This window comes from Tiliqua scincoides, chromosome 4 (assembly GCF_035046505.1).
Source record: "Tiliqua scincoides isolate rTilSci1 chromosome 4, rTilSci1.hap2, whole genome shotgun sequence".
NCBI lineage: Eukaryota > Metazoa > Chordata > Lepidosauria > Squamata > Scincidae > Tiliqua > Tiliqua scincoides.
Genome location: NC_089824.1, coordinates 29,926,084 through 29,938,752, shown reverse-complemented (window position 1 = coordinate 29,938,752; position 12,669 = coordinate 29,926,084). Strand labels below are relative to the sequence as shown.

Below are 12,669 nucleotides of genomic sequence, written 5' to 3'. Positions count from 1 at the left end.
TGAGACAACCCTCTAACCAACATTCTTATTTCCTTTTCAGCTTCCTGGTGGGTCCTGAATAATTAGATGCTTTATCATAATTGCCAAGTACTAGATGCTCCACACAACTTTAAAACACCATCCATACAAATGTCAGAGCCTCTACAATTAACAGATGACACATATTCCTTCATGAATTCATCTTCCATTTAAAAACAAAGTCAAACGCTATGAACTCAAATTGCTGCTACTTTACAGAATGGTATAATGGTGTGAACTTGTCTTAATTTGTTTTGTAGAGCTGTTTATGCTGTGTTTTTATTGCACATTTTAACTATCTATAAGGTATCTCTAGGGTTCATCATTTGAATATTAGGTAGGGTATAGGTTTTAAAAATTGTACAGGCCAACACTGGACGCTGTTGTCTTTGCTTAATAACTTGAAATTCAGTGAAATCAATCCAACATATATAGAGAAGATGCAATTTCAATTTTCTCATCTTTATGCTAATAAATGGCCAATATCGAGTGTGAGAGTATTCTTCTGCTGTGTTATATGAAATGGATTCAGCGTTTACTATTGGTGAAAATAGAAGCAGTAGGTCTTGGTTATAGGACCTTAGGAAAAACATTTTCAACCTTACAGGAGTATGCAAGGGTAACCTGAGATCATAAACAAGAAACTATTTGAGAAATTATAAGTTTTCTCAAATCTTTTCTCAGTTTTTAAGTGCTTTAAATAATCTGTATTGTATTTTACACTGCATGTATACTTTCATATCAAAACACTACAGCAGGACTATTTATTCTTTTTTAAATGCCAGTTTCCCACCCCAGAAACCCAAGTGTTACATACAGTACTTTATACAACAAAAAATACCACATTTACTGTATTTGCTGTATTATAAGTAACTGTGTGACTATCAGTCTGATGCATGTTTTCCAGTGTTTCACTGATATTAATTCACTCTAACAGATCAATATCTAATTTTACATGTTGTTTCCTACTAACTAATTATACTTTTTTTGGCAACATTCTTTGATGGAGTATAATACACATGCAGTTAGATTCTAGTCATAAATATCTGTGCTGGTACAACAGCCTACAGTACCAGTATATGTTCACTATAGGAGCCTATGCTGAGAGGGGTAGTTAATATGCCTATAGTAGTGATTGCTTGTTAGGAGGAAACCCAGTATGGGCCATGATATAATCCCAATGTCCACAAAACTACAACTGTTTTAGTTGATCAGGGCTGTTAAACTGGCAAGCATTATTAGCCTATACAGCTCATACAGCCTATACAGAACAAACAAACAGAACTCTTAACCATCCTACTCCCTATGAGGACAAACCTGGGTCTTGTGTGCTAATACCACTGCAACCAAAATAAGACCACCAAATTAGACAGATTTCTGGGATCTTGCTGAACTCCAGAAGAGCTGCGAAAGTTAGGAACTGTAAAAACAAACCCCCCAAAGAGTCTGAATTCCTTTGCATACTGCAAAGGAGAAACTTCCTACTTATGACAGCAAGAGAAAACTTTCTGCTTCAGCTTCAACATAAATGTCAGCAAGATTTTGTATTATACATTATAACTGAGTTCGTGAAGGAAAGAGAAAAAGAAAAATAAGAAGATTTCACTTAGGGTGCAGCCCTAACCCCTTATGTCAGTGCTTTCCAGGAAGGCAGGGCAATGCAGCCCCAATGTGGCAGCAGTGGCTCATTATGCCACTCACAAGTAGAAAATACACCCACTATTGCTAAATTCCACCACTCTGATCAGATCCAGATCTAGATCACTGTTTAAGATAAATATTGATAATCTACAAAATTTAGATTCATTTATCCCAGACCTAATAGTCAGATACCGTGAACTTATTATCTGCAGTTGTGTATGTTACTAATACAAGATCCACATGACTAGGCACACATGGTTTGGTGATAAAAAGCAAAAGTTCTTTAGTCTTCGTGCATGATTTTATCAATGGATCTGTCACTCCATGTATACATGAATCTATTTTCACTAGTTAACTAAACTATATGTAGAGGCTCTCAAGATTTTGCCCAACAAAACTCCTAAAGCACTTACATTTTCAAACTGGTTATCCACAATTATTTTATTCCATTGCTCTATCATCTTTCCCGTTTCATTCCTTCTTAGATTTTACAAATCATTAGCATAAGCATGTTATGAGATCTACACACTGCTCAAGATCAATACTGCCCCAAATCAACCTGGTTTATTTATGAAAAGTTACAGTGATTATCCGGAAGTCATTCGTTTACAGAAAAATATTATCTTAAAATTTACCAGGTGTATTCTTTACATCTTCACTACTGAGATACCATCTAGACTAAGAAAAAGATAAAGAGGAAGGCTGGAATATGTTAGAGAAAGCCGATAATGGAGACAGAAACACAGTATCAAATATTGTAAACAAATCAGAAAAGTTGACAACATTAAAGAAATGACACAATCAAGGCAAAATAAAACACTATTATGTTTGAATGATTTCAACAGAAGACATTTAAGTGCATGCTTAAATATGCCATTGAAAATCAACAGGACTTAAAATAAAGAACTTAGACTGGATTGTGCCCAAAGTTTTTTACATTTTTTGAAGCAAGGTAGTATTTAAGTTATACAGCTGCTATGTACACTCCACTGTATTTTGTGGGCACTAAGGGTTGCGGACCACTTATGTGGTGGCTACCTGTAAGCTTCATGCAAGGTACATTCAGCCACATATGGTACATTCCCACCAATGCACGCTTCTAATAAGTTGCATACACATGGTAAAGTGAATGCCACAGTCCTCAAGACACCAACAGCCATGCTAGCATGTTGTCATAAGCAATACAGTCATGAATCGCTTAACGATAGGAATGCAGACTTTGCAACCCCATCGTCAAGCGAGGCTTCCCCTCAAGCATCGTCAAGTGAGGTCTCCTGAGGCTTTTCTGAGCCTTGCAGAGGTAGCACGCATCCACTACCACATGTTTTCAGCAGAAATGACTAATCTAAGCCTCACAGGCAGCGTACTGCCTCTGCGAGGCTCAGAAAAGCCGCCGGAAGTGAGAGGAGCACGGCTCCCTGCAGCATCAGAAGTTTGGGGGGAGTGAACAGGGACAAGCAGTGGTCAAATATGTGGGCTGTCGCTGGTCAGAACCTCGCTAAGTGACGTTCACCTGTATTCCCACATTTAACAAATGGCAGTCGTTTGGACTCTTTTTCAATTCTCTCTTATCAATACAAAAGCCCAATGAGAAATGTTGGTTCAAAGTTATATAAGATTTGAAGATGATTGACAGAAATTTTCTGTTGCAAATGGCTTTACTTCCAACATGTTACTTTCAAAAATCCATCCACGTCAATGGATACACCAACTGTAAAAGATAAATATGATTACTGTCTATTCACGTAACAGATCACATTCCCTTAATTTTCAGTTGAAAAAGAAAAATTCTTCATCTTCAGAAAGATCTATAGTTGCTTGTGGTAGGTAGTAAATAGTTCTTCTACAAGACAAAAAGAACAACACACCAAGTTTAGTTAGCAAAGAGTATTTACATTAGACTTATTTTTTTCTTCTGTGGCTTTTAACAGAAATTAAGCAAATAAGACATAATATTGAATATTATCTTGGAACCTATTGCTCCCAAATACATGGTTTTGGCAAATAACACATGGTTATTTAGTTTTTGAAGTAGCTTCTGAAAAAAAGTTTATTTAAAAGATTTATATCCTGCCTTTCCTATGCAGAATAGGAAATGCCCATGGCGGCTTACAAATACCACATAAAAATGTACAATATGTAAAATAAAGTCATAATATGAACAGTAAAACCATTGGGAGAGGGTAACTAATTAGACCACAACATTATAACAATTTACAGTGCAATCTTATGCTAGTTTAGTCAAAAGTAAGTCTCACCGTATTCAATGAGGCTTACTCTCCAGTAAGTTTGTATAGGTCTGCAGCCAGGCAGCCCAATCCAGGGCAACTCACCCAGTGCTGATGCAGTCATAAGAACAGCCCCACTGGATCAGGCCATAGGCCCATCTAGTTCAGCTTCCTGTATCTCAAAGCAGCCCACCAAATGTCCCAGGGAGCACACCAAATAACAAGTGACCTGCATCCTGGTGACCAAGTCATACCAGTGATGATATGGTGATATACTGGTGATATGAGTCATACCAAGTAGCGTGCACTGCATCCTGCAGGAGAGTTACGAGCTGCAATGGCCTCCTCACGTTAAGGGAACATTTGTTCTCTAGCCACAGCATAAGCCTTTGCTGCTGAGCATCCATCAGATTCAGTTTCTCTGCAGATGATTCACATCAGACTTCCTCCCTACACAACACTTTTAAAATCAGGGGAGTTTAAAAGACAATATGAGGTTTGTTAAGGAGGAGAACTGCTGCTAGTGGGATGCTTAAAATACGCATATGGGATGCAAAGTTCTCCAATCACATCTACAATCATTATGACCCTTACTGGAATGACTGAGTTCTTATAAAGCACTGAAAACCAAAAGCTGATATTTACAAGAAACCTAAACATGATATACAGTACTTTATCCTGTACTAATCAATGCTATAAAATAGAAAATAGTGGATCTTCTGGGCATTCAACTAATTTCTATATGCAAACTAAAAATAGCTGCCGCTTGCAAAATAACGTTCAATAATTGTGTCATAAGAGAAATTCATTGTAATAATTATAATGTGCTGGAAAACCACAAAAGGCCACCTAAATTATTCTACAGGTTGAGTCTCTGTATCCATGAGGGTTCCATTCCCAGCAAAAATCGTGTTAAAGGAAATCCATTTAAAAACAATGTCCCTTTGCTCAGCTATTTAAAAACAGCCTTGCTGATCTTTGTCATGCACGACAGGCATCAGGCAGGCAATCATAAATCATTCTCTCTCCAGGTGCTTAGAACAGTTTCACTCCAAGGCAGCAACCCCTCCCTTCACTGGGAGCATAGCCCAGGGAAAAATGCAGAGGAAGTGATAATCTTTCACGTGCTCAGGGGGAAGGGAGGGGTCGCTTGCCTCCAACTGAAGCTGTCCTAAGTGCCTGGAGAAAGGATGACTGATGGATTGTCTGTCAGCTGCCCTCTCCTGTACTAATGAGGCTATTGTTAAACGACTTTTTTTTCCTTTAAATTGAAGGCCCTTCCAATCCCTTTGAGATAAAACCATGGGTGAAAAATTTGTGGATAATTAGGTTATGCCTGTACTAACTCAATTTGAAATACAAATACTCACTGGTTTCTCAAGTACAATAGGATGATCAGGAAGAAATTCTGGTTTCTTCTGAGCAAGTGAAACCCCTGAAAGCTTCAAGAGGAAATCTCTACTATATGTTATTCTTTCTGCAACACAAAATTAAGAAACTTGATGAGCTTAGAAGTCCATAACCTGTACAAAACCAAACAAAGGCACCTTCCTACAAGACTTAAAAATGAATTTTATTTTTACTCACGAACACAGACTACAGTTTGCAAAAGCAACATATTTGTTGTGTAAGAAGATAATGTAGAATTTAGATTTGCTACAGTGAGAGTGGTAGAACAACGGTTCTTGGAAGCTTATTTCATGCAACGAGTTCTACAGACTATGAAATAGTTCTTAAACAGAATTCTGATGTAAAGCAAACCAGTATTTCACACTACAAGAATGAAGCTTGGAAAGTTGAGGATTTGTGCACTGCTGCTTCACTTCGCACATGAAGAGAAGACAGTGTGAGCTTTGCTATAAGTCTGAATTACTAAACCACAGTCCCATGTCACAAACTCACTATGGGAACAGTGATTTTGTTCAGACCACAGTTTGGTAAAACAAACAAGAATCTGAAGCCACAGTTCTGAATTTAACACAGAGCTAGTGCTTTATTTCAAACTCAGAGCAAAGCTTTCACTCACACGTTCAAAAAGAGAAGTGAGAAGGGGTGTACACAAATCTATGACTTTTTCTCATTGTCAGAAATAATGCAGTCCCCTTACATCCAAATCTAGTCATAGTTTTAACGTGAGTATTCTACATTAGTTGTATGAAAGGACAAGAAATGCCAGCCAATTTACCCTCTGATACAGGGGTGTCCAAAGTTTTTGGCAGGAGGGCCACATCAGCTCTCTGACACTGTGTCGGGGGCCGGGGGGGGGAAGAATTAATTTACATTTAAAATTTGAATAAATTTACATAAGTTTACATAAATGAATATATTAAAGATGAGCTTATATGAATGAATGAAGGTCTTGCAATAGCTCAATGCCTATAAAAGGCCTTGCACAAAGCAAGGCTGGCCTTTCCTTTGCTGCCGCTGCTGCATCACAGATGTGAAAGAGCAAGCAGTGGCGGGAGCTCTCATCCCACAGCTCACACGAGAGGTCAAACAGTTGCCCTCATGCTGAGAGAAGTTGTGTTGGGCCAGTGTGGGCTTCAACAAATCTCTGGAGGGCCAGAGGCTCATTGGAGACAGTGGGCTCCCTGAGGGCCGCATTGAGAGACCTCAAGGGCCGCAAGTGGCCCCCGGGCTGGGGTTTGGGCACCCCTGCTCTGATATATAAAAACTCTTTTCTCATGAGTATTATTGTCTGAATGAATTTCTACTCTCCACTGTAAAATCAACTCCAAATATTACTAAACATAAAGTGTAAGTTTGCAGACTGGCTTAGAGTGAAACAAGAAAGCCAAACGAAATGAATTCCCTAAATACATCTAGCTAGGAATACAGTCCCTAACACTACCTACTTGCATTGTCCCAGCAATTCAAGTCCTTGCAATTATTAGAGACTAGTGGGTGTGCCTCCCATGAACCAACAGCTGGTTCCAATGGCAGACATGACCAAAAAAAAAAACACACACACACTTAAGCATCTGTGTGCCAGAACTTAAAAGAACTTTGATTTGATTATATCAAAGTTACCCGACTGCATCAGAAAATACTATCTGGCTATTCCATCCTACTCCTTTACCTAGGCAGGCAGGTTTGGTAGAGATACCAGAGTGTCCATCAAGAAATGCTCCAAACAAGCTGATATATGGCATTATTTTAGAAGTTCACATTTTCCCCCGAGTTTAATATTATCTGGTACACAAATGTACAAAGCTTACCTTTAGTGACTTCAGGCTTACGCTCTTCTGATAGACCAGGAATCAGAGCTTCATTTAAGACCAGCATTCCATTAGATTTACACATCTAAAATTTTTACAAAGAGTCAAAGTAAAAAAAACCAAACCTATCTTGACACTCTACGTTGTCTAGAATTACTTTTAAATAATTTGTTTAAAAGTTCAATAGGAAATTCAGTAAAAACAAAAATAGTGAGATCATATTCAGTTTGCAAGCATTTTGCATCCACTAGAGTATTGTTTCCCAAACTGTGGGTTGGATCCTCAGTGGGTTGTGAGCCAATTTTTGATGGGTCACAAAAAAATTTTTAAACATTAAAATAACCTCGCAAGCACCCTTGCGAAGTTTGCAGAAAAAAATTGTTACCTGGTATGAGGTAATCTTCATACCCCAATTAAAATGTCACATTTTTCAGTTTTCTCTAGTATTTTCATGCTATAGATCATGTGTGAACCCAGTTTCAGCCTTTCCTCTGGCTTGGAAGTCCCTAACTGTACCTCTGGCAACTTATTCAGCCTTCTCGGTACTCTGGAATGACTATAAAGGTTTGAGGGAAGAGTCTATGAAGCTCATTTCTAGGAAGAGTCTTGCAAATGTCTACACACACATACTAGATGTAAGGTCTCTAGCAGTCTCAGAAGCAAAGGACCCCAATTATCATTATTTATTAATAATTTTATAATTATTTTATAAAATAATTATAATTTTATAATAATTTATAATAATTTATAAATAATTAAAATATTTCTGTATAGATCTCTTTTTGGTCTAGTGGGTTGCAACAGACTGCTGTCTTTAAAAGTAGACCTGGTGCTATAAAATTTGGGAAGCACTGCACTAGACCAATATATACCCAGTGAAATAAGACATCACTTACAGTTCAAGCCACATCTGTCGGCCTGGAAAACTAAATACATTTCAGACATACTCCACCATAGCATCCCCACACACCTACTTCTTCTGATACCCCATAAAGAGATATTGTTACGATCAGTCGCTACATTTGGAATTGGCATAGATATGGCAGTACATATATAGCCTAAATAACTAGCTTTGATTAGCATATACTGGCAAATGGGCCAAAAATGAGAAGCTGCTAACAACACTTTTTGATCAGCCAAAGTAAAAGGCAGATCTACTGATACCTATGAGCCTTTCTATGCCTTACAACAGTGGTTCTCAAACTTTTAGCACCAGGACACACTTTTTAGAATGGGAATCTCTCAGATCCCACCAGACTGTTGTCATGACTGGAAGTGACATTATCAAGCAGGACAGTTTTTAACAATCCTGGACTGTAATCCAACCCATGCTTACCCAGGAGTAAGTCCCATTTACTGTCATTGTTAAAATCATATACATAGTAGCCTGTTAAAAGTACAGATCTGTAACATTTCTCCAAATGCAGTCACATACCATGGTAGCATCTGGTATACTAGACTAGTATATTAAAAATAAAATATTGAAATAGATAGGGACCCACCTGAAATTGGCTCATGACCCACCTAGTGGGTCCTGACCCACAGTTTGAGAAACATTGCCTTACAACAATACCAATCTTCATTTAAATAGGTTTAAATTGATTCTTAATAGAAGCAGATACTGATGCTGGCAAATAACATTAAATTCAAGGATACAGCTGTTAACTGGAAGTACCCTAGATACTTGGTAATGTTGAAAAATTTATGCATAAAAATCGACCCCGAAAACCTGGGTAGACTTATGCACGGGCCAATGCAGTGAATAAAGCAGAAGCTTCTGGGAAGCTTAGCAGCTGTCTGGTGACGTGGGGGTGGAACTGGGTCGAGAAGCAGGACACAGGGTGGAGGAAAAAGATAATTTTTACTAATAATTACAGTATTCAGAGGAAGCCATGTTAGCTGCTTCTCCAAATAGGAAGAGAAGGCACTTATGGGAATTGTAGTCTGTATGAGGGTTGCTGCTATGGAAGTGGAGCACTGTACTCCTCACAAAGCCTCCTCACAACTCCCATAAGCACCTTCAACTCCCTTCTGGTTTGGAGAAGAAGGTAAAATGCCTCCTTTTTTCTTTTTGCTGCTGCCTCAGAATAATTCCAGGTAAGTCTTTTTCAAAGAATTTCACACCCCCTTAAGTTTAGGTGTCTGGTTTTGAAAACACCAGGATGTAATCCTCATTTCCATATGAAAAAAAGTCCCAGGCTTATGAATTGAATTGCACACTATGAGTTATGTGAAGTTGTATGTTATATGTAAAGCCTCTGGTTTAACACACCAGGCACCTCAAAGAAGGATTTGATTAACAGTTCTACTGGTATGTTGTTTACAGTGCATTTACTCTGATAGTGTTTACAAAAAGGTTGTGAAGACTAGAAATTAAAAAGTTAACGAATAAAATGTACCTTACAATCATTTACTATATTTTTAATAAATTAGAGACTGTACAGTTCTTGGGTAACAATTACTGGTAGGTTATTTTTCAGGATCTGGTCTCAGGTAAAATCAGACAAAATAATGGTCAGGCAGCCTCTAAGTTTAAACTCCGACTTATCCTAGGGTCATAGAAAACTCCATGATTTTGGTTCAAAACCTGCCCTCAACTTATCCATGAGATCAACTTAAAGGTGAGTATCAACGGTAAATTTTGTAGTATTTATATGGTCAAGTAACAGGAACTAGTAGCCACCAAAAATCGTCATCATCTATTAAAGTGCCAAATCCAGCTATGATCATCCATCCCTTATTCACCATTGTATTCTCAAGGTAAATCATTTCCATTTCACTGAATACTGAGAACTGGAGAACTATCAGCTCAAAACTCAACAGGAATGATAATAGTCCAGAATATACTAACAAAACCCACTCTCATTTACTGAATTACTTACCCAGCTAATTTCATTTTGCAAACATACAGGAGCATTGCATGGAAATTTAGACTGGAAGTCGAAAGTGGTTGCTGATACTGCGGAAACAGATGCTGTTGAAATAAGTCAGTAATATGTTTACCTCTTTTTTTGTTAGCGAGTTGGAGGTACCTATCCTCTATACAACCTTCAAAAACTAAGTGATCTGGATGCAAGGCAACAGTGGAATATCAAGTCCATACACCAGTGGTATTCAAACTGGGGCGTCGCAACGCCCCAGCCTGTGGGCCCTGGCTTCTTTCCCCATAAGAGGCGGGGCAGCCAGGAGGCAGCAGCGCAATCCCCAGCATCGCGCTGCTCAGGGGGGCTGCAGGGGCTTGGATGCACTTACCTGAGTCTCCCGGGGGTGTGGGGAGCCCTGCATGACCTTCTGCAGGGCTTCCCAGGTCAGGGAAAGTGAGAGTGGGGCGATCACACTCTGCTTCCGGTTTTGCGGAGGCAGAGCATGATCGCTCCAATCTCACTTTCCCTGACCTAGGGAGCCCTGCAGGCTCTCACGCAGGGCTCTCCACACCCAGGGACGGCTGCTGGGGACTGGAGGGTTCACCCCAGTCCCTGCAGCCCCCCTGAGTGGTGTGATCCTGGAGATCGCGTTGCTGCCTTCCCCCCACCCCCACTGGCTCCCTCCCTCCCCCGCAAAGACTTAGTGGCTCTCAAACTCTCCCAGAAAGTTTGAGAACCACTGCCATACACCATGGTCATTGGGTAACCTTGCTGATAAGACGAAGGGTGGAGAGAAAGATACAAACAGCTTTGATGCCTTTCTTCGCAACTACCGTCCACTTTTCAAATGTACCTGATGATGTATGTTGTAGCACATGAGGCATTGCCTCACCCTGCACAAGTAACAACCTCTGAGTTACTCAATAACTGGAGAGGGGGGAGTGGACAACCCCAAGATCTTTTAAAGAAATGTTTTCTTAAGTACCAGGAAAATGAATATCCCTGACAGGAGCAGCATTTCCTTGAGGGAGATATCTGGATCTCACACAACAAATGGATAGCTGTACATATTTTGCATTATAAGGTGAAATCTGGCATGGCCCTTCATCATCCAACATTAGCAGGTCTTGCTCTAAACTTTAGAAGGTATTGCATTTTTACACTAAACATTAGGCAGACTGGTTCTCTATCTTTCTAATGTACCACCTGCTACAATATGAATCCCTTACAATAAACCACATTATATTCCACTTGATTATAATCAAATGTGAGAATTGGTTCAGATGCAATATTTGTAATAGAATCAAATAAAATTCATCATCCTCTCACTGTTGGCTCAGATTCACTTACTCCCTATTTAGCGCAACCCATAATTTGCCATCCAAACGGACAAACCATGATTTGAAGGTTCCTCAAACCAGGATCTGGTCTGCAATCTTGGTTTGGTAGGTGAGCGCAAATTTTAGTTTGATGGTTTGAACACAGCATCAAACTTTCACTAAAGTAAGGGAATCTGAGGCCTCAAGGGAAGGAGGGAGCACACAAGTCAACAGCTCACCCATGCAATGCCAAATGGTTCAGTGTAACACATGAACTGAGCTCAGAGAAGTTACACTTGGCAATAAGCTTGTAATGGTAATGCAACATATCCAACATAATGATACATCATTAATTTATATAGCATCCTCAGTGTCTAAGGTGCTTTACATAATTCTGAACCCAAGCTTCCGAAGAAATGTGCCTGAGCTATAAACTGCATGGAAACAGCTGGAGCCATATCTAGCTTTCATTTCCTCCCAGATCTTCAGGTCATAATCAGAGTGGAAAAAATCTTCAATAACCCTTAGCTGATGAACTTTCACCTCACCTTTGTAAATAGGACCCTAATTGAAAGGAAAAAACTAGCAATGCTAAATTTATTCAGGAAAGCCCCAGGAAAGTCCCACAGTGTTGTTTTTGAAACAAGTACCCCAAAAATCACCAGGTCACTTACCTTGGGGAGAGAGGTGGCGTGCAGGTCTTGCTGGCTGAAGGGTTTTACCAATCATTCTTTTTGTTTCCATTTTTTCAGACACTTTGAGGCGCCATACTGTAAAAAGCAAAGTATATGTATGTTCAAACAATTGGGGAGCCCTTCAGAAATTAAGGAAAAATAAGAGTGCATTTCACAGCCCTGTAAGTAAAGTTCAAGGTGTAGCTGTCAATTCCCTAGGTCAGTGGTGGCGAACCTATGGCACACATGCCAGACAGGGCACGCAGCGCTGAGCCAGGCAGCCTGGGGAGGGGCGCTGAAGCTGCATGTCACTTTAACGAAAACGGAGGCTTTTTCCGAGCCCTTTGTGTTGGGAGGACGGGCTGCTTCCCTCCTCTCCCTTCACTCCGTTGCCCCCACCTGCCCCACATTTGTTTGCCTTTTCAATTTTGCCCGCTCTGCAGGCTTAAGGTCCCTGTTTTTCCCTTCCCCAATGCTCCAGTAGGCTCAGCCAATCAGCATCCAGCAGGCTCCTGGCTTTTTCTGTTGGAATGGCTCAGGGCCCTTCCCTGGCTGACCACCAGCCAATCCTGAGCCGCCCTCCTCCTCAGCCATTGCAGCTCACCTTTCCGTGAGCAGCTCCCCACTCAGCGCCAGGAGAGGCTTTCCTCCACAGCAGAGGAGACATCCTGTGTGTCTACTCAGAAGTAAGCCCCATTACAGTGGAT

The 12,669-nt window shown here is 40.0% G+C and overlaps 2 protein-coding genes across 2 annotated transcripts in view; one reads left to right on the top strand and one right to left on the bottom strand.

The window, feature by feature from the left end:
• NECAB1 (N-terminal EF-hand calcium binding protein 1) overlaps positions 1–66 on the top strand; it is a 59,075-nt gene extending 59,009 nt beyond the window's left edge. The window contains exon 14 of the mRNA XM_066624399.1: positions 41–66. Within this exon, the coding sequence (XP_066480496.1) occupies positions 41–66 (26 nt within the window). The remainder of the gene's footprint in view (positions 1–40) is intronic.
• Positions 67–3,457: 3,391 nt separating this feature from the next.
• C4H8orf88 (chromosome 4 C8orf88 homolog) lies at positions 3,458–12,039 on the bottom strand. Its single transcript, XM_066624398.1, has 5 exons — positions 11,963–12,039; positions 9,988–10,079; positions 7,106–7,190; positions 5,258–5,364; positions 3,458–3,502 (listed from the first exon to the last, which is right to left on the bottom strand). The coding sequence occupies exons 1-5, from the start codon at positions 12,030–12,032 to the stop codon at positions 3,458–3,460; spliced, it is 399 nt and encodes a 132-aa protein (XP_066480495.1). The 5' UTR covers positions 12,033–12,039.
• Between the last annotated feature and the right edge of the window lie 630 nt (positions 12,040–12,669).

Bases quoted from the DNA above. Each gene is read 5' to 3' on its own strand.
- C4H8orf88 (XM_066624398.1), bottom strand. From the start codon at position 12,032: ATGGAAACAAAAAGAATGATTGGTAAAACCCTTCAGCCAGCAAGACCT. The intron at 10,080-11,962 runs GTAAGTGACCTG...TTATTTCAACAG, and splicing joins ACGCCACCTCTCTCCCCAAG to CATCTGTTTCCGCAGTATCA. The intron at 7,191-9,987 runs GTAAGTAATTCA...TAAAAATTTTAG, and splicing joins TGCAAAATGAAATTAGCTGG to ATGTGTAAATCTAATGGAAT.